The sequence below is a fragment of the Pelecanus crispus genome, chromosome 5 (genome assembly GCF_030463565.1).
Source record: "Pelecanus crispus isolate bPelCri1 chromosome 5, bPelCri1.pri, whole genome shotgun sequence".
NCBI classification, from domain to species: Eukaryota; Metazoa; Chordata; class Aves; order Pelecaniformes; family Pelecanidae; genus Pelecanus; species Pelecanus crispus.
This window is the reverse complement of record NC_134647.1, coordinates 26,915,308-26,936,572: the sequence shown is the minus strand read 5'-3', so window position 1 is coordinate 26,936,572 and position 21,265 is coordinate 26,915,308. Positions and strand designations below refer to the sequence as shown.

Sequence of the window (21,265 nt, the reverse complement as noted above, 5' to 3'; positions counted from 1 at the left end):
TGAAAAATTAGAATTATTCATAAAACTGACCTTAATGAAACCATTTTTTTTTCCCTCCTCAGATTGCTGTTTCATCACACGTCAGAGTAACACGCTCTAAAAACATATATTCTCTTGAGATTCGAAATGCAGCAGTGAACGACACCGGAAAATACACAGTCAAAGCAAAAAATTACCACGGGCAGTGCTCTGCTACAGCATCTTTGACTGTACTCCGTAAGTTTGTTCTCTGGATCTCGCGTTCAGACTAATCACAACTTTTTTCTGTGGTGTGTCTACTAAAATGACTTATGATAAGAGCCACTGGTAATGTTGATGTAGGGATTTTAAAAAGTTCCTATTTCTTTTGTATATTATATATACAGCACTAAAACAGCACCACAGAGGAACACACAGATGCTCTGTTACATCAATAGATGCATGTTAACAGAAGGCTGTGAGCATTCCTTCTAGGATGACTGTGTTAAGACCTTGGTGCTAGTAATTACTCTTGCCTCACTTACTAACAGAATTTGTTCCAATAAAACAAAGTAATGCCACAGTTAAAAAATTTTATGGTAACTTAGCCATAACTGAACTGGGTTTAGCATTTTTTTGGCTGTACCATATCCCAGTTCCTAGCATCAAGGGGTTGCTATGATTTGCTTGTATGACTGTGCTTGGTTTTAAAGGAAAGCTACAGTGATTGAGCTTTTCTGTTGCCTTTTATAGCTACAGAACAATGCAGTGAAATACCGACTTCCCTACACCATGCTTGTAAGAACTTGAAAATGTTTCACAACTTCTACAAACATGGACTGAACACACACAGTTTCTCAATGTCTAATTCTAGGAATGGTTCTAATAGGAAATGCTGTGTGACGACCTGTTTCTTAATAAGTATGTTTTCCCTTCAAGCTCATACATACTAGGAACAGTTCTGTTTTCTACTTGTTTCATTTATAAATTACCATTTGTGATTTGGACATCTTGAATCAAATGATTGTAAACAACTTTATACTCCACTGCAGTTTTCCACTGAAAGCAAATTATGCTGTCTCTTCATTTCTGTAAAATTAACCGTATAGAACTGCATGACTTTGTTCGTTAATGTGACGTTATTGGTTTTTCCTTCTATGTTTGCGATGCTTCCCAGCTCTAATTGAAGAACCTCCAAAAGAGGTAGTATTGAAGACAAGTGGCGACGCAAGCATGCACGAAAGTTTTTCTTCTCAGTCCTTTCAAATGGCTTCTTCTAAACAAGAGGCTTCATTCAGCAGTTTCAGCAGTAGCAGCATGACTGAAATGAAATTTGCAAGCATGTCTGCCAAAAGCATGTCCTCCATGAAAGAATCCTTTGTAGAGATGAGCTCCAGCAGTATTATGGGGAAATCTAGCATGGCTCAACTGGAGAGTTCAACTAGTAAAATGCTTAAATCAGGTCTGAGAGGTGAGCAATACAATTACTGGTAGAGTTAGTGCTTCATATATTCTGAAGTAGTTCTCAGAGTAAACCTGCTGCATGGCTTGGTGGAAACAGACTAACTTGGTATTTCTTCTCCTGTTTTGTAAAGGAGTACCACCCAAAATTGAAGCTCTGCCATCCGATATCAGCATTGACGAAGGAAAAGTTCTCACACTATCTTGTGCCTTTTCGGGTGAACCTGTTCCTGAAATAACATGGTACTGCAGAGGGAGAAAAATTACCAGTGAGGACCAGCAAGGCAGATTCCACATTGAAACCAGTGAAGATCTAACCACACTGATCATCATGGACGTCCAGAAGAACGACGGTGGACTTTATACCCTAAATTTAGGAAATGAATTTGGTACCGATTCTGCCACTGTGAATATTAATATTCGATCAATTTAGAGAGCTTGATCTGTATTATTTACACTTGTCTTTTTACAAGTGATTCATATATGGACTGAAATATCTGATCTGTAAATATAAAAAAAAATATTTTTGTACCTACCTGAATGAGACAAAGTCCAGAGCTATACATTATGACTTATAGTCATTATTGACCGAAGAATTTTAAACACTTTTTTCACTGACATGTACATACTGTATATAGCCGAAATTAACGGTTATGAAGTTTTGTACCATTTATTTTATGACATTTTGAAACGTAACTTTTGGAACTAACAGTTGGTAGGAGAAAGTTTCCTAGCAAACGACTACCCTGCTCAACATTTAACTAATTTTTGTGCCTCAACTCATTGTTGATGTCTAAGAATGCCTCAACAGGTAGAGAGGCTCCCTGTTGAAGATTACCTACACCTAAGAGATGATACTGTGCATAGTATTTCACACATGCACAAACATTTATGTTGAATCAGAAATGTAAGGCATTGGTGGTGTTTGCAGTTACCCTCCCGTAAGCATTGCTTTAATGTTTTACATTGGATCTGATTATGTCATAATTTCCATACCTGACTGACAATTTTTGGACAAAGTGCAAGCGGCCAGCACTTTGTTCACCCACTGTCTGTGTGCTGTTTCTGACACATTGACTGCCTGAATAGCTTTAAAAAAGTAACATCACCTGGCCATCCCCTTAATCAACAAAGCTATTTAGGCACTCAAGTGCAGCAGCAGTACCCCCTCTCGGAGGTTCGTAGGGTGCAGTGATTAAGTTTGTGTGGTAGTATTAGACATCCAGTAGTCACTTCTGGGCAACTAAGCAATGAACCACAGTTTGAAAACAAACTGTTGTTACAACATCAAATACTGCCCTGCACTTCAATTTGCTTTAGTTCTCCTAATGTAGTAATAAATCTTGTTAGCTGTTGAACCTCCTTGAGATAGAATTGTTCATTTGAAATAAAGCATGCTTTCTGCACCATAAAGTCTGCGACTCGTTGTTATTTATTTATTATGCTCGGTTTTTACATTGCTGTACTACACTACAGAAAAAGAGTTGCTGAAAGAACAGACTAGGTAGAAATGCAATTCTCCAATGTATACCAGGTAGCTAACTGTTGAAAATCCAGCCATCTATCAGAAACAGCCTGGCCACCAGAAAGTCAGCCTTAAAAAAAGTTGGACTTAAAAGAAAAGTTTTCTTCATAGGTTCTTCATTGACAAAGGATAAATTCTAGCATTATGCTGTTGTTCTTATCCCTCTCAAGTGAATCTCCAGGCTTTCCACTATACCCTGTATGGATAAATTGCTAATCTCTCTTCTTTATAGCTGGTCTCTGCTGAAAGCAGTTAAAATTTTTTTGGTAGCTGCGACTAGTTGACACTAATTGCCTGTACCTACAAGTTCTCACCTCCCATGGGTCATTAAGGGCCCATGCCCCCTTCTTCCCTCAAGTCAGCTGACATACATATATATAGGAGCAAAGCCTATCTTTGCATTCCTGGGGGGGAAAATCACAAATCCTGTGCAGGCAGGTCACAATTTTTCTTATCTATGGGAAATGAGTATAAAGGTCAAAGGAGCAACTCTGCTTGTAGAATTCACTCTGGTCAGTAGAAAAAGCTTGAGAGCAAATACACTCACAGCAATGCAACACTGCTTCAGAGGCTGTAAAATTCTCTTAAGTGGAGCAGGAGCACTACTTAGCAACACTATGCATCACTATGACTCCCAGCATCCTACTACTACTACTAAAAAAAAAAAGCTCAAGTTTGTCAGAAGTACTAAAGCAGGTAGTATGTTTAAAAACCTATTCCAAAAAGACTCATTATAGAAGCAGACCTTTTTTTTTTAATTCCCTATAAATCTATATACTACCAACCACTAGCTATCCAAATGATGCAGGGAAGCTAATAAATGGGTACGAAACAAGGACTAAAGTAAAAATAAGTATTTCAGAAGGGCTAAGTTTTGGATCAGGACAAGATCCAAACTGTTTCAAGTGATGGAACCATGAACATTTAGAAACAATCATAAAGATGAAAGAGTTTAAGAGTGTGTAGTATTACTTCCTTAGGGAGGAAAGTAAAAAAGAATAAAAATTAGGTAAAAAAGGCCATTTATTTTAATCTTTAAAGCATTCAAAGGGAAAAAAAAAACCTCAGGAAGCCTTCTCATTCTAATTCCATTAGACATTTTTAAAAAAAACAACAAACCCAATACAAGACACAAAACCACAAAGGTATGGTCTTGTTTAACCAATACCTAACTTGTGTACACAGGCATGTAATAAAGTTAATACTAAAAATGCACTAGTCAGTCGTCTCAGCAGAAAGTAAGTGACAAACAGCATCTGCACATTTAAACATGGACTCTTCCCCAGAAATGCTACTGGAAACTTGGTCTTCCATGGCCTCTACTGGTCTAGACATATTTACTTGATCAAGAGGAAGGCACACTGGTATGGCAGTGTGAGCAAGTTCATTCCACCTGTTCCTCTCTGGTCCAACTCTGCATAGTACTTAAGCAAGCACACCTAACGTTAAGCAGATGAGTCAGTCACATGCCTAAAAATAGGATTTAAAGTACTTACAGGCTTTGCTGAAGCACAGCTTTTATAGATAACTTTACATGCCAACCTGCTGAATCAGTTTTTTCACAACTGCTAAGCAAATGCTGATATAGAGTGACACTGATAAAGTCACAACCTAAAGCTTCAATATTCAGTTTCACAGACCACATCCCTAAACAGTAACATTTTTTGAGACAATAGATTAAACAGTCTCTGGATAAAAAATAAACATAAAATGAGCAATGAATATTTCAAATTATTTATTATATCCAGGTCAAATATTGGGATTTTTACTGTACAAGCTGACATTTGCTCTCTTTAAAGATAAGATCTATTGCACTATAGGACCAAGATCAGAAAAATATCCTACCACTGTGTGAAGGCATTTGGACTTCATGTTTCCTGGGTCCTGATGCATAAGAAAAAAACTTTTTAGCAAAGCTCCATGAGCTGTTGTATAAATTCGACTATAGGGCTACACATTCTCATTCTCTACTAACATTTCACACTTGGCAGTCTGAGAAAAAGAACTGTGATGGTGGATAGCTGTAATAACACTAAGAGATTTATTTTACCACTAGCAGACAAGAAACCCTAGTCTTAATGTTGGATTTCAATTTTTACTGTCATCTCCAGTTTCAACGACTTTTCCCTTCGGGGGAGAAAATTACATGAACAGAACACAAAACCCTCACATGTCTGATAAAATATTAAAACTAGATCTTCTCTACTTGGTTTTTTTTTCCCCCTTCCCCTTTTTTGAAGATGATAATGTCTAGAGCTTGGATTTTTAAAAAAACAAAACAAAAACAAAACACACACCACAGAATATTTAAGGTCTATTAAAAAACCAAAGCATAACAGTCAAAAATAAATCATTCAGCCATTCCCACACTAGAACATGCCATAGTACTAACAGCAGCGGTACAAAGGAGAAAGGATGACAGAAAAAATAAGGTACTCTGACATGTCAGAAAGTGACAGCCAGTGTGTAGAAAAAGAAGAGTCAGAACCATGTAACCTGCTCCTGCCACTGTAACCCAAACTTTGTGGAAAAGGCCTAGGCAGCCTACAGGGTACACTGAGAAAGGGAAGATACAGAAGTAGCCAAAGCAATATTTACTACAAGAGAATATGAAACAAAGGAAAAAGGAGGAGACACTCTTAAGTCCTGTCCTTAGACAGGATTTGAAGTATTACCTTTGACATCTATAATTGAGTCTTGGAGATGCCCGTTTACCCTTCCCTTTGACAAAGCTGAAGGAAGCTTGTCTTTTTTTTTTAAAAAAACATCTGTATGATACAGTTGTGCTCTCATCTTTAGCCTTCCCTCCCATATGCGTGCTGGTTAGAATGGTCAGGATATGGCTATGAGAGTACCTATGTATATTGGTGCATAAATAGCCACGATGATAGTGTCCTACCATGAAGAAAGCAGCAGCACCAGACAGCAGAGCTGAGAAACAGTCTGACTACTTTCTTATGGTACTCAGTTGCCAAACATTTGGGATTATTCATCCAGACCTAACAAATATCAAAATGCTAAGTAAATTAAATACATAAATGACTCCTTCTAATCACTACTGTACATACTCTGTGGGAAAAGCAGAGGTAAAGCGTTTCTTTTAGCATGTTTTAAAGCGCAGACCATTACTCTACCTTCTAGTAAGCTTGTTCACGTTAGTGCGTTAGACATCTTTCACAAAACAGTGAAGCACTGGTCCCCCTGCTGTATGGGCAGAGGAATGCCTAGTTTCCAAATCTTAGTTCGCTGCTTAAGTTGGCAGCTAAGGGGTCAAGATCTTCCAAGACAGTAGCAATTCTAAGTATGTACATACGCAGCTACAGTCACATGGGGAGCTTTACATGTGAAATAAAAATCTATATGGCACTTTGGTCTTCAGTGTTAAACTGCAGAGATTTTCCAGATGGTAACTCTGGATTTGGGCACATAGGTTCTACATAAATCCCTTTTAAGCAGTAACGTCCTCTTCTAGATCTGGACCTGAAACTTAGGTTCAGCCCTCAAAGTAGTCAGTAAAGAAACACCTATAACAGACAGGTTTCACATTCACTTTTAAAGCAGGATAATGAGGAACATCTGAAAAAAATAGTTACTTTTCAGACACAGACATTTCCTTCATTCAAGTATTACACTCCTTTTAAAAGTTATTAACTTACACCAGCAGGAACAACAGCTACACTTCAATAATCATAGAATCGTTTAGGTTGGAAAAGACCTTTAAAATCATCCAGTCCAACCATTAACCTAACATTACCAAGCCCACCACTAAACCAATTAAGCATAGAGCAGCAACCCCACGCCTCCTGGCTTCGTGGCTGGATCATTTATAATGAAAGTAAAAACTAGGAATCATTAAACTGATGGAGGCATAACAAGCAAAACTCAAGTTTATAGTTTGTGAAAATAACCTTAACACAAATAGCTGTGATTTCAATTTTTAAATAAATTAAGTACTTTTTTTTTTTTTTTTTTAAATGCAGAAGCAACCCTCTGAAGTATTCCTATTCCACAGACTGCTTTCTCAGGGCGGGGGGGGTGGGGTGGGGAGGAGAATTTAAAAAGTCAAGCTGACTTACTATACACTAAGTGGAAAGAAATGCAAACATCAATTTTCAGAAGTTATAATCTCAGTATTCACAAATCTCCAAATCATTGAGTGCCTGATCATTGATTCTTTACAGTACAAGCTGGTAAGCCATTTAAGCCCATTCCATTTCTAATTATCTGATATTAGAGACTTCAGAAATATAACTCAGTAAGTAGAACTTATCACTTTTCACCTAGGCATACATAGAATGCTTATATTCTTTAAGTGATAAATGCTATTTAAAAAATTGAATTCGTTTCAGATTGCTTCTGCAGAGGTCAATTGAGATCAGAACTAGAAGTACTAATTACACATTCTATGTTGAGGTTCAGCTCCCATTCTCGACCAAAAAGACTAATGATACAATTAGGCATTCCTGATAAGCTCCCTCCTAATCTTGGAAATGAAAATGTAAGAGCATCCTGATTTTTTTCAGTACACATGGATCATTGTGATTCAGCCAGCTAAGTATCTTTTTCAGAAATTACTTCTTAGCTCCAGGTGCCAAAAGTATGATGGCATATCTTCTTCACTGATTTCACTGAAATACATTTTAGGATTTTTGCCACAGATTTAGCCCATGGTATATATATAAAAGTTGATTTAACTTTAGCAGGAACATGTTACATATATACAAAGCCATCATTCCAGCTTTAGTGACATGGAGAAACCCAAAACAGAGCTGAAGTAGTTATATGCAAATTTTGTACTTGAATCTAATCATTACAACTTTTGTGTAAACAATCCTATCTGTGGCAGTATTTAAAATTATTATTTACTACTACATATACTGATCAGTCTCAGGCTTTTTTTTTTTGCGCACAATGTGGAGTCCAAACTATTTTCTCTGTAGTAGCTGAAAGCCAGAAAACGTATTTATTAATGTGACATGTACTTAACACTGTACAAGCTGGCAGAAACCTCAGTGAAATTTCAAAGAGCATTTCTAAGACAGTATATGACTCAAGACACTCATTGCAACATGTAGTTTACTTCTCTGAACATCTTTTTTAATACTTATTTTTACAATTGTCATAAGTATCATACAGAATACATTAAAGCAAACATTCAGGGAAAAAAATGTACAAGCATGTTTGTGGCTGATATGCATATGCAAATGCTAGTTGCATGAAAACTGACAGAACCAAGCACAAAGGACAGCTCTGAGCTGGTATCCACAGCTTTACTTGTTTACAAGCCATTCCATTTGACCCTGACGTAATGGTTTATAAACTGCTATTTTATATATAGGCAACAGCTCATATGTTTTTCCTCAGTGTTTGGACCTATTTTGATTTAGATAAATCAACATTTCAGAAATTTATAAGGAAAGCTTCTATTCCATTCCCATCAGCTTCCATTCCATTCCCATCTGTCCTTTCCAGCCTGCTTCAAAAACACCGAATTATTCATATAAACAAAAGGAAGACTAGTTAAACCAAATTAAAGATGATTTGATTATAAAAACAGATTTTGGTATGTGCTTGAGTGCAAAAAACCCTGTACATTTATTTAACAATTGTGTAAATCAAAAACAGTAAATGGCTTGCTTAAAGTGCTCTACAGCTAAGACTTTATAGACCAAGCTTATCCCTAAACGAACACCCAAAAGTCCCCAAAAGCTTACAATGCTAACACTAACAACCTTATGGACCAAGGTGCTAGTAGGCACTGTTATACTACATTACTCATGAATTATTAAGAGAGTCAGACTCCTATCTCACTTATAGTTAATGTAAATTTACACTGGTGTAGCCGAGAGCAGAATCCATCTCCTGGTATATACCATCCTCAAATGATACAAAGGAGTTGCAAAAACAGAAGCTCCCTTTTGAATAAATGTCATAAATAAAATATGTATAGCTACAAATATTCATTACAACAGCAGCTTAATGGTCTAATATTTCAGCTCTTGCTTCTATAATACTTGCTAAAAACACATCTTAAGTGAGTAGAGTAAATCTTAACAGTGCTTTAGCTACTTGTGATGATACACACCCCAGAAACAATTTATGCACATTTTGAAGCCTTTAGTAGATCTTTAGACGTGAAAGTAGGTAGAAATTTTTGATGCAAAAAAGAATAAATAAATAAAAATTATTAAATATCCAATGTTTGGTACAAATGCTTCATATTAAGTTACTTTTATACATTTGTTTAGAAAAATACACTCAATATTTCTACTTTCATTGGCTAAAAATAAGGACCGGATTATGTATATCCTCGTGTTTTTAAAGAAGGCAATGTCAATTACCATCAGGCTGCTAGAGTAGACCCAATAGTGCCCATTCCCACAGCCCTTACCCAGGCAAAAAAGCCATTGCAGGGCTAATCACAGCTCCTGGTGGATGACCTGGTACAAATGACCAAGAGGCCCATGGCACAAGTTGCATTTTCTCAAAAAGAAAAAAAAAAACCCACGAAACAGAAACCTTTTTGCTAAAGTTTATAACCTGCAGGTTTACTAATGTGTCAGTCAGACCTTCGCACTTTTTAAAAAAGAGCTACATTTACAAATGTGGATGCTTATCTGTTAAGCCATCATTTGTTCCAAAAAAATGCACATTCAAACTGTGAAATATTAGGAAAATACTCTTGCAAATAAACTATATAAAGATAAAATACACTTCAAAGATAGTTTTTATGTTTTTCTATAAAGTGCAGAGAAATCCTTCTAAAAAGGGAAATGATTACTTCCTATAACAACAGTATAATTACAGCAGCCTTTGCATAGCGTTATTTATAGAAAATTGAATACTTTCAGTTTCTTCAAGAAGAAAAGGATGAAAGAGTCTCTTCCAGTTCAGATCTTTCCCTTGGTACTGATCTATTTTCTTCAGGAATGGTTGGTGATACCAGATCTCCATTGACAGCACTTCTAGAACAGTGAGCAGATCCTATGAAGATATCAAGAAGTATTTAATTTTCAACCCCAAAAACCTCATCCAATCTGTCAGTTAGTCTATTTGCTAACTAATTCCTATACATAAGCAATCAGTAGCATAACTACTCTGGACTTTTCCTGAAAGATTTCAATCAATATCATGCCAATGGATGATGGATATGAAGAATGTTCATCTAGTATAAATCAAGTAATGTTTTTTTTTCCTTTTTCACACATACAATGATTTTTACATTATGAAGGACAGTAATCTGGGAGGTGCAGACATATTCTGTATGAGGAAGACATGAACTTTTTTTTTTTTTTAAACTGATGCATCAATAAGCATATAATTAAAACATTTTCTACTATTAAAACAAAATGGATGACTTGCTGCAAGTTGCGTATTGCTAGGCTACCTGACAAGAAAGAGAAAGAACCAAGATAACTGGAAGGTAGCAGAGGAAGCTTTTAACACAGTAAAAAAAAAAAAAGGGGGGGGGGGGTGCAGAGAGAGAGAGAGAGAGAAACTGAGCTAGAAACTAGAGCTACATAGTAAGGAACCAAAGGAGCCTGGTATTAGCAGAAACACACAAGACAAAGACTCTTCTCAGCAGTCCTGAAACGAGTCGGACTGGGTAACCGACACCAGAAGGTCCAGATGGTGACAACAAAAGCCTTGTGTTATAGGAAGCTAGACTGATGTGCACCTACATTAGCAAAGAGACACAGAATAGGATCTAAACTAAGTTTATTAGCTTGGGATAGATGCTGGCATACCCTATGCTGGTAGCAGATGAGTGAAGTGAAAGAGGTAGTCACCCTGCAACATGTGAGCATCAGAGAACCAAGAAAATGAGGTAGAGGTGCAAATACTTGCTTCATGATAGAATGTAAAGCATTAGTACCTCTCTGTGCTCACGTGGGCTTTCAGCAATGCACAGGCCTCAGGTTTTTTTAATCCAAGTGAGGCACTCCAAAAGGAAGCAAGACTGAACTAGTCAAGAAAGTCTCCCTGAGAGGAGTTAGGATGGAGTCAAAATGACAGCAAGATTCAAAACGAAAAACCACAGAAGAACTGGCTATTAACTCAGGCCCATCTCATCAGGAAAGTATAATATTCTGATCATGACATCATTTCATAATTTTTGGGTTGCTTTTATTATTGGCAAGGCTGCACTCTCAGAACAGTGCTGTTCTCTACAAAAGGCAAGCAGCCACTGAAATGAACCATCTTTCCACAATGCACTGGGTGGAAATTACCCCTTGCCACTCACAGGGGTCACAAAGGAGAACTTGTTTTGTGTCAAGCAGGTGGCAAACAACAGTATGCCACACCACTTACCAGAACATCATTCATGTAAGATTCTATTAGTACAAACATCCCTTTTCTGGTTATGTCTCTACTTTATCTTGCCAGTAGTCTCACTGATTTCAATACAACTACTCCAGTTGTAAGATCCTTTTCAATATGAATGAAAGCCAGCAAAAGTCAGCCACAAAACAAACTACACAAATGCCTTGATTTATAATATAGGAATTTTATAACCAAAACTTTGTGTAACTAAGAAAACTTTTTTCCTCATGCTGATATCAGCACAAGAACAGCTGCTGAAAGCAGGGTAATAAATTGTACAGGAAGATACAAAAGAAAACCATCCCTCTTCCAAACTTACTCTGAGAATCTTCAAAGGGAGCATCACTGTAAGATTCTGTATCTGAGTACGTTCTTCGCCGCCGCTGTGAAAATCGGTGAAGGGAAGAAATTGGTTCTTTTACAGAGTGATTATTCCTACAAAATAAATGAGAACTATTAGTAAGCAAAATCTGTAGCAACGCACAAAAACTTAATATACTTTGATTTTGGTGCTTAGATTAAACTGTTAGTATCAATGTTTTTCACTATACTAAACTAAAAATGGCACAGTCAAGAGAACATTCTTAATTTTCACAAATATAAAGCCTGAAAAATGGAAACAAAAGTGTCATATAATCTTTGCATGCAGAAGAAAATAATTTGAGAATCTGAAATACTGACCCAAAAAGTTAGTGTTTTAAGCTCTACATCTAATTTCATGAACTTGTCAGAATAAGTCATTTGCATAACACTTCTAGCATGAAGAAATTTTATAGTGTATTAGAGACAGCAGCTGCATTATTTGCCACCAACACTGATAATCTGCACCCTTAGTTTTCCAACTTAGATCAATTCATGCTGTTCAATTTTTTTCCCCCCCAAGCAAACAATTCTTCTCGCATTTTGATTTTAATGCTAACAGGTTCAGGGAGGTTTTTTGAGACATAAGAAAAAAAACTTAATGAAATAGAAAGTTACCTTTCTGAACTGCAAGGACCAGGGTGGCTAATGGAACGTTTCATCTAGGGAGGGGGGGAAAAAAAAAAAACCAAAAAACAAAACAAACACACAAACAAACCACACCAAAAATGTCACAAGCTACTTATAAGAATAATATGCATACCTACATTAATTTTTACTTTATTTACAGTCTCTACAAAGAGGGTGGGCAATCTTTTAATTAAAAGCAATCATTCTTAGTTAAAAATCTGATTTAACTATATGAAAACAGATTGATTGCCATCAGTATTAAAAGGTTGAAGCATTCAAACAGGAAATAGTTTACTACAAAAAAATACTACCTAGTTTCTATAGAATTCATTCTCTCTTGCTCCAAAGTTACTCATAGAGCCATTTGTTTATTGCTATGATGTACAGAAATATCAAGACATTTTTCCTCTACCAAATGCCCACTTAAATTCCCCACTACACAATAAAGCCAAATCTTGCCTCTTGATTCCTTGTGGTTGTTCTTCTATCACTGTCAAATCTCTATGCATATCAAAGAAAGTTATTAATTTAAATCACTAATGATCAGCTTTGTAAGTAAATTGAAGCTAAAGAGACAAGAGATCCAAGTGCAAAGAAAGGGATTCCCACAATGAAATCCCACAATACAGCTCATCTTGGAATCTATACAGATGATCGAGAAGACATTTAAGATGATTCCACAAACACTGTGCTTCTAAGGGAAATAATCAGTAGTGAGGAGTTATGCAAGTAACAGCTTTACCATTATTTATCTTTTTGTTAAATAAGGGCATGTTAGATTAATACAAACACTTTGAATTATATATTCTGAAAGATATGCTATCTTGCTGAAGTGCTTCAAGCCACAAGGCACTTATCTGTTTAAACAGGAGGCAAGGTTATGAAATTTTTAAGATTAGTGTACAGCAAGCATTCTAAAAAACAAACAGTTGAACTGAGGAAAAGTTAAACCTCATTCATTTACGAGATACCTCATTACCAGGTCTTGACATGTACGATAAATTACTCTGGTCATGTGAAGGCTAGCAAACAAAGAGCGGGAATGGAAAATTACTGATTCATATTTAGGACCAGTACTGATCATAACAGTCAAGATTTCAACTGTTGACATCACAGCAGATAGCAATAGCATAAGTCTTCTGCCATTCTTCCCCCCATCCAACCAACAATATGACACTTAGAAAAAATAGTATTTCAAAATGTCTAAACCATTTGGACAGGTGATGGTGACACAGGAGAAACTAAGGGATCAGGGTGAGGCAGCTGGAACATTTCTGGCTTAAACTTGGCATTAGCAATCTTCACACATTCTTCAAGTGTTGTGATAAATGTATTACATGTGGCACTAAGCAAGGAAGAGGCTTCATTCATGTTCTGAAAATAAATGAAAGCACAAGCATAAACAAGAAAAAAAAAAAAGGAAAGATGCAAGTACAACTTTCCCCCACCACCACTCACACAAAGTTCCCTCCTTACCACTAAGAGCTTCCATTTCCCATTTTTTTTAATCAAATGTACACCTTCCAATGAGGTCTATTTAAGCAAACAAATGTGACAGCATTGTAATTTCTTTGACATCTGAATTTCTTTAGGGTATCAGCCAACAATGCCATAACGTTTTTACTGCAAAGCCTGTCTCCAACTGACTACCTGGTATCAGAAGATCATTCAGTGAAACAAATGAATTGTAGCAGAACGTGCAAACAGCTTTACCGCTCCAGAGCAAGGAGCCTGCACGTTAGTTTTGCCTTGCTGTAAACTGACAACAATTTGCTCTTTGTGCCTAAGCATCAAGCCCTTGCTTTGCCCTAAGTGGACAACAATATTGTCAGCACACTGCTCAAGAGTGTAAAGAATGAAGCTATTCATAATTTCCAGTACTAACTTTCATTCAAAAGAAGAAATACTAGAATAATTTTACTTGTGCATATTCAGCGACACTTATCTACACTGCAGGTTTCCAATACCTGTAACACTACCTTTCATTGATAACAAAACAGAATACCCTCCTACACAAGGAAGTAAAGAATGGACAAACAAGACTGTTTAAACTACTCTGCCCATAAGACAAATTATTGCATAACTCATATGGCAGCTCTTTTGGCCTTTTAACCAAATGACTCAATAACACAACTGCATCCCTAATGCATGTTACAATTAAATCATCCAGGTACTTTACGCACATATAATCCCTGTTAGTATTATAGACACGCAAGCACTCAAAAACTGACCTTAGGTTAAATCTCCCAACATTAGGGAGATGAAAAAGGCATAAGATATCAACAGAAACTTGAGGTGTATTACATAATTAGGTTCTCCAGTGGCATACTAGAAATTCTGTACCTCAATGCTGGGAGGAGAACGAGTCTCATCATGGTCAACAAATTCTTGTATTGTATGAACTTGCTGCATTAAAAGATCACAGTAGAGACGAAGTTCGGACATTTTGGTTTTAAGAGATTCATTGGTCTCACTTATTTCTATAAAAAATAAAGGAAATATCAATTTATTGCATAGAATGTAAGTACACATTTTAATTTTTATGCACTTTTCATTTAAATTTAATATCAAATTCAAAATGAAGTGAAAGTTTAAGTGAATTTTTAGGAAAACTGGATTCTGCAATGAGTCAAGAACTGTACTTGAAGCAGACAATAAGTTTGTACTTTTGGATAACTGATGGTAATTTAATGACTATTAAGAAAGGGGCACATCACTAGGAAAGATAAAGTTGAAATCCTTCTTAGCTGCAATGTAATGTAGCAAAAATTTAGTAGATGAAATTTATGCCCACCAGACTAGCTGGAAATGGTTACACTAAGCCATCAAAGAAAAATTATGGAAAAAACAGTAGTAGCTATAAAGAATCAAAACAGCAGAAATGAAAAGGCTTCACAACACCTACAAACAGTATGTTTCTTCTTGTAATGACAATAAGTTGCTGGTATTTCAGCTGCTTAAGATAAAAGAGGTCAATGAAGGTGACCTCTAATTCAAACATCAAGGGGGAATTTACCATATAGATGACAAGAAATAATTACAATTTATATTTAAAGATAATAATACTGACTTTCTACCACAATATTTGCACTATCATCTGAAAACAAGCTTTTGAAAAAGTGGTAAGATTGTATATGCTCTAGGTAACACACATACCTTTTTCTTTTTTTGTTCTGGTATCTGCTAAACAGGCTTTTGCACTCCCCAGTGCTACCAGCCACCTTTGCCTTTCAGCTGCATTAACTGCTTTCATATAGAAATGCTGTTCCCCTGGAATGATTAGCTCCATTCTTGTGTTGTCTGTTGCATGAACTTATGATAAAGGAGAAAAAAACAATTTAAAAAAAAAAAAACCACCACCAACAAGACCAACCTCAACTCAGTAACAATTCTGTATTAAATACTTGTCAAAAAAATTAAAAATGTTTATTACAACCCCAACTGTAATAATTATTATTATAATTACAATAGTAATACAGTAAGTCATAATGTACCACTGCTAAATAACAGAAAGCCCAAAGCAGCTCAGCCCTTCTCCCCAGCATGCCTTCAAGTCAGCAGGTAGGAACACGAGACACTGAACAGTGGCCAGACTCAAGAACAATGGGGTTCCTTTTCTGCATTAACAATATACTGCATATGAATCCGTAATAACTGTTGTATTCCAAAGCTGGTCTAAACATGGCAAACTGAAGAGTTTTGTTGCAAGGACAAGTAGTTACAGAGGAATAGGCTAATAACTGAAATAATCTCCCTTCTAGATGAAATCTGGCTTCAGGTTGCAGAGCTAGAACCAAGAACTGAGGTGGACTTTGTTTACAGTCTATGATATTCAATACTACATTGAATACTCTGCTGAGATGCACGTTATCAACCACAGTTCCTCCAGACCCACTCCCCACTAGCCATGGATGCAGGAGACTGCACCAAATCCAGACTTCAACCATTATCTTTCCTTCACCAAAAGAATAACATGACAAGCAAAATGAACAACTAGAACAGACAAAAAATGGGATCTTCCACTTTACACCACTGATTTCATCTACCCCAAGGAAACAGTAACAAAAAGGAGTTACTATATGAAACATACTTGGTGGCCCATGTAAAATAAGAAGTCCCACTTTTTAATATACAAGTACCCACATGACAAGCCCAGTCATCTGCGGGTATCTGGAAAGAGGTCAAGAGTTGAAAGCTATGGCAAGTTAGACAATGCGTTGCTATTAGCCAAGGAGGATGACCTACAGCTTAGAATACACTAAAGGCTAAACTCACAGCCTGACACAAACAGTTCACTTACTAACTCTAATACATCCACCACCTATGCACCTGGGCAGCTGCTAACAGTAACAAAAGTAAAAATTACTCTGGAAAACAAAAGACTAAACATCTCCAGTTTATAAAAGTCTCCCCTTTTGGGTCACTGCTGCTGCTCTTTTGAAAAACTAGCATTTATGAATCAGTCTCTTACCCTGGTCGTAAGAGGGATAAGTGGTAGAACTAAATAACTAGCCAAGGTAACTTCAAGCATAAGCCACATGCACACAACTATTTAAAACAAAAATGAATATATGGTGAGTTCTAAATCTCAAAACAGAGCTCTATCAAAAACATTTTTCTTTGTCACCACTTCATAATTCACATTCATTATTACTTGTGAACTATGAAGAAGTCACATTGGACAAAAATAGAGGAAGAAAAACTTGTGACACAAAATGTATGTTGGGTGATCTTTTCTATTTCCCTTGCAGCTAAAATTTCCTCAAGCAGAAATCTATCAACTCTTACCTTTTATTTCACACACAGCCATCTTTATACTTCCTTTGCTGCCTTTGCAAACATCATCCTGTGAATCATAGTATGACAATATCCCATTGTCTAAAACAAACCACCGAGGCTGCCAACCTAGCAAGATCAAAAACATGAAAAGGAAAGTTTAGTCTAATTACTAAATTGCAAATCAAATTCAGCTCTTTAGCTGTTACAAGTTTTATAAAAAATGCAAACATGAAACTATTCCTGTAACACACCAGGATGTAAACAATCTGTGCAGTCTGAAGACCAGAGCTGCTCTATAACCAAACTAGTATTTCACTCCCATTCTTTCTTGATGCAAGATCAGCATTATTTCAGTTTTCACTATATTCCATTCTAGAGCAAAATTAAATTTTAATTTAGCCACCATGGAATCCTATTTTACAAGTTGATAAATTACATACCTTTGAAGAACCATTCTCATTCAAGTATATTTTTCAGGTAGACTTTCCTAAGATTGTAGGATCTTATTTGTAAGACGCAAATAAATGACTGATGTCACAACCTGCTATGCTATGGTCTGCTTTTCAGTGAAAACTTCTATATTTCACACTTAACTACAGACACACCATTTTCTCTGAAAGTAGCCCAGCTCCATCACGTAACAACAATTTAATGTCAGGCATTGTGCAGGGAATGGAGACATGGCTTATACTCCTAGGTCTGTTTGTGAGGACAGCACACACCAGCTCCTCTACTAAGGTTTTCACCAGCTTTGCATTAGCAAAATTATATAACGATCTCTGATTTCACTATATCTACAAAACAGAGCAGTTTATGCACAGATGCAAATATCTGCAAGAACTCTATGCGGCATTACACCACGTTAGTACATTATTGTCATGGGCCCTCTTGGATTAAAGTATATTAGCATTCTCCCCCCCGCCCTTTTTTTGTTTCTTCCAGCTATTTCATAAAGCTCAATACTCATTGGAATGGGTGCCCTAATTTCTAATACTACTAAATGCAAACCATTTAGCCTAGTAAATCACCTTGGTTTCTAAAAATAACGTAGAACTAAAATATTCCAGCAGAACGTAACAATAACACTGGCCCATTACAGTCTGGGTCAGCTGTACAATAGGAGTAGGTTATCCCTCTATTTTACAACTCAACACCAAACTTGAACTTCCTGCTTGGCTTAGGGTTTGGAATGGCAACAACTGCGTGGCCAAGAACTCAACATATCTGGCGATATGACGGTGTGGTCCATGGTGCCAACCAATTGTTATTCCAACAGAGCAAGCTGCAGCCATCCAGCATCAGTGTATTATAACACAGGAGGCTTAATCAGGTACCAGATTCTTGAAAAACAGCTAAAGGCTTCATCCTACTCACATTAAGTCATAACAAGTCTTATCACTAACTGAAGAAGCATAAGACCTGTCCCCATAACATCACATCACAATTCCATCATAAGGAAATAATAACATGTAACTATTTTTTTTACTTTATTAGCTATAATGGCATCTGTGTCCTTCAAAATGCAGCGTGGTAACTAAGAAGCAGATCCACAGTCAAATATAAAAACAGAACGAAAAAAAAAAGTACAAACATTGAGGGATACCAACTCCCACGGGATATATTTCAAATTGTATGGGTACATCATCACTTATACTCAAAGAATATGCAAATAGACATGAAATGACTGTACCAAAGACCCTGTCCTGTAAAATGCAGCAATGTTTTTCTTCCTGCTACACTGTGTTGCAAAACATTGACTCTGTGCTGCCCTTATCTCCTAAGTGCCTGCACAAGTGGTAAGTCAATGCCTGTCTCAACAGTCTGATTCTTATAAAAAGGGACCCTATATGGATGATTATTCCAGCCTCACATTACGGTGGTATTGGAAAAAGCAGAAGCAAAGAGTTCCGTGCCTCACAAGGAGCAAGCTAAAGAACAAAAACACCTCTTCTTCCTATGTTAGACAAAAATATTTAACAAATTTGTACTCCACAAATTCTTCGATGCACACATACTATTTGAGGGGAAAAAAAAAATACAGCTGTATAGAAAGTTTGCTTTTAACGAAGGAGGAAACTAATGTTTTCCACAACACTTCAACAACAATAACAAGCCTCTTTGCTGCTTGGCTTCTACCATTAACAACAAGTACTACAACCTATTTCTGGCTACAAAAGTAGATAGTAGAGTAACAGGAAAGTTAGCAATAACATTTAAAAACTTCACTAATATGATTAGATTTTTTTTTTTAAATTTGCTGCCCTCCTGTTTTCTGGAAATTGCAGGGGATTCCTGACACACTGTAATTTTTAAATGCAAGAGGAGTAAATGCTCTCAGTTGGCCAGCACACACAGAAGGAAGGGTTCTGCAGTTTGCTCTTTTAGAGGGCTACTGACTATGAAGCAGAAGTTAGCTGCATGTTGATATAACAGTCTATTGTATGTACAGCATTCACAGTTATTGTTAAATATTTACTTATTAAATAACAGACTTCAAATGGGAAGTCTATATCAAAGACCATAAGGGCTCATTACCTGTGACCTTTTACCTTTTGCTACAGTAACATTTTTGGTCACATAAGTGACAATTCCATTCTATTTCAAAAAGAAATTTGTACTCATTATTTCTTTCATAATCACAATTTTTCCTGTATGTGTTTTCTCCACATTTATTGTGAAGTGACAGAAATATCTTATCAAATATCTATTTAATTACAGTACAAACGTTCTCTTTCACCACAACATCAGTATATGTGGACACATACTTGTTGTGAAAAAGGCAAGATTACGCGCTCTACGCTTCAATTCACAGCAAGAATGCACAATTTTTGCGATGTGGCCCATGTTTTATAAACCCTCAGAACTGAGTTTCACCCCACTCCACATTCAAAATCTGAATATGCTGAAGCACACATGAAGTGGAGAAGAACAAGAGGACAAAGAAGATATTGCCAAAGCAGTCAAACACAAGGCCTGATTAAGCACAGTGTATGATCCAACACTGATCTGCTCTGGAAGGACAATTAGTCCTGTTACAGTGTCAGAAGAGAAATCTGTTTCACCTTGACAGTGCTGTCTCTCCATTGCTAACTCCAGAGGGAGGTGGCATCTCTATCACAACAGAGCATGAGACAAACAAAACCAGAGCTTTGACAGCCAACGCAGGCATTTAGTGCATTTCTGTCTGCAGCGCTTCTAAAAATACACGTTGTGAATACTTCATGCAGAACTAAAGTTTTTTTATCTGTTTTACAGGTTACGATACAGGAGCACCGATTCAAAAAAAATTACCATCCAAAAGCAAACTAAAAGAGCAATCAGACTTTTATGTTTAGTGTTGAAGGTTTAAAGATGTAATCTTAAATGATTCCTCAACTGCAAGTGAGGACGCCCTGCAAGTTTGTACGCTGCAAATTAACGCTATTTCCGAGAGGAAAGAGGGGAAAACCCCACAGCCCAGCCGTTAGCGTAAGACACTTCGGACGGCGCTTCCCTGCAGCCTGTCCTGTTACGAGCCCCTGACTAACGTGGCAAGGCGCAGCCCAGGTCTCGAGAGGCACTCGGCCCCCCAGTTCCCAGTGGAACCCCACGGGGGCCGGGCACAGCTTGGCTGCGAGCCCGCCGGGGCCGCGTTGGTGCCCGCGCCGCAGGGGCTCGGCCCGGCCCGGCCCGGCTGCCAGGCCTGCCCCTGCCCCTGCCCCTGCCGCCGCCACCCCGCGCCACACACGCGGAAGCGCGCGGGGAGCGCCGGCGACTGCCGCCAGGCGCCCTCGTCCCCCGGCCCAGCCCCGGGGGGAGCGGGCCCCGAGCGGCCCGCCGCGCCAGCCGCCCCAGGGCCGCCGGCAGCCTCCGCCGCCCGCGGCGCGACGCTCGGCCGCTCCCCAGCGGCTCGGCTCTCAACACAAACGGCGAACAGCTCCTCGGCCAGCCCGTTAAAGACTGCCCCCGGCCGCCCGCGGGACGCCGGGAGCCCCCGAGGCGGCGGCAGCAGCAGCGCCTCACGGACGAGGCCAAGCCCCCTCCCGCGCCGCGGGCCCCGGCCGCCCCCCAGGCCCCGGCCGCCTACCCGCCAGGTAGTTGGTCCACTTGTACAGGACGCCCTCCATCGCTCAGAGCCCGACGCCGGGCCGCATCCTCCTGCTCCGCCGCGGGGAAAGGGCGGCCGCCGCCGCGGGGATGGGCGCTCACCTCCCGTCCCCGCCGCCACTACCCCCTGCGCGCGCGGAG

At 38.1% G+C, this 21,265-nt stretch overlaps 2 protein-coding genes across 3 annotated transcripts in view; one reads left to right on the top strand and one right to left on the bottom strand.

Moving 5' to 3' along the window:
- TTN (titin) overlaps window positions 1-1,852 on the top strand; it is a 242,336-nt gene extending 240,484 nt beyond the window's left edge. Inside the window, exons 313-315 of the mRNA XM_075710465.1 lie at window positions 63-216; window positions 1,136-1,429; window positions 1,554-1,852. Coding sequence (XP_075566580.1) covers window positions 63-216; window positions 1,136-1,429; window positions 1,554-1,852 — 747 coding nt within the window. The remainder of the gene's footprint in view (window positions 1-62; window positions 217-1,135; window positions 1,430-1,553) is intronic.
- A 6,150-nt stretch (window positions 1,853-8,002) lies between these two features.
- Window positions 8,003-21,194, bottom strand: PLEKHA3 (pleckstrin homology domain containing A3). 2 transcript variants are annotated; one of them, XM_075710386.1, is made up of 8 exons: window positions 21,105-21,194; window positions 17,048-17,164; window positions 15,416-15,571; window positions 14,603-14,739; window positions 13,469-13,633; window positions 12,248-12,291; window positions 11,589-11,704; window positions 8,003-9,928 (listed from the first exon to the last, which is right to left on the bottom strand). In XM_075710386.1, the coding sequence occupies exons 1-8, from the start codon at window positions 21,142-21,144 to the stop codon at window positions 9,801-9,803; spliced, it is 903 nt and encodes a 300-aa protein (XP_075566501.1). In that variant the 5' UTR covers window positions 21,145-21,194; the 3' UTR covers window positions 8,003-9,800. The 2 variants fall into 2 exon arrangements, with proteins under 2 accessions (XP_075566501.1, XP_075566502.1); XM_075710387.1 differs by lacking the exon at window positions 17,048-17,164.
- Between the last annotated feature and the right edge of the window lie 71 nt (window positions 21,195-21,265).

Bases quoted from the DNA above. Each gene is read 5' to 3' on its own strand.
- PLEKHA3 (XM_075710386.1), bottom strand. From the start codon at position 21,144: ATGGAGGGCGTCCTGTACAAGTGGACCAACTACCTGGCGG. The intron at 13,634-14,602 runs GTACAGAATTTC...ATTTATTTTCAG, and splicing joins GTTCTCCTCCCAGCATTGAG to AACATGAATGAAGCCTCTTC. The intron at 12,292-13,468 runs GTTTAGACATTT...CCCCCTCCCTAG, and splicing joins CACCATCACCTGTCCAAATG to ATGAAACGTTCCATTAGCCA.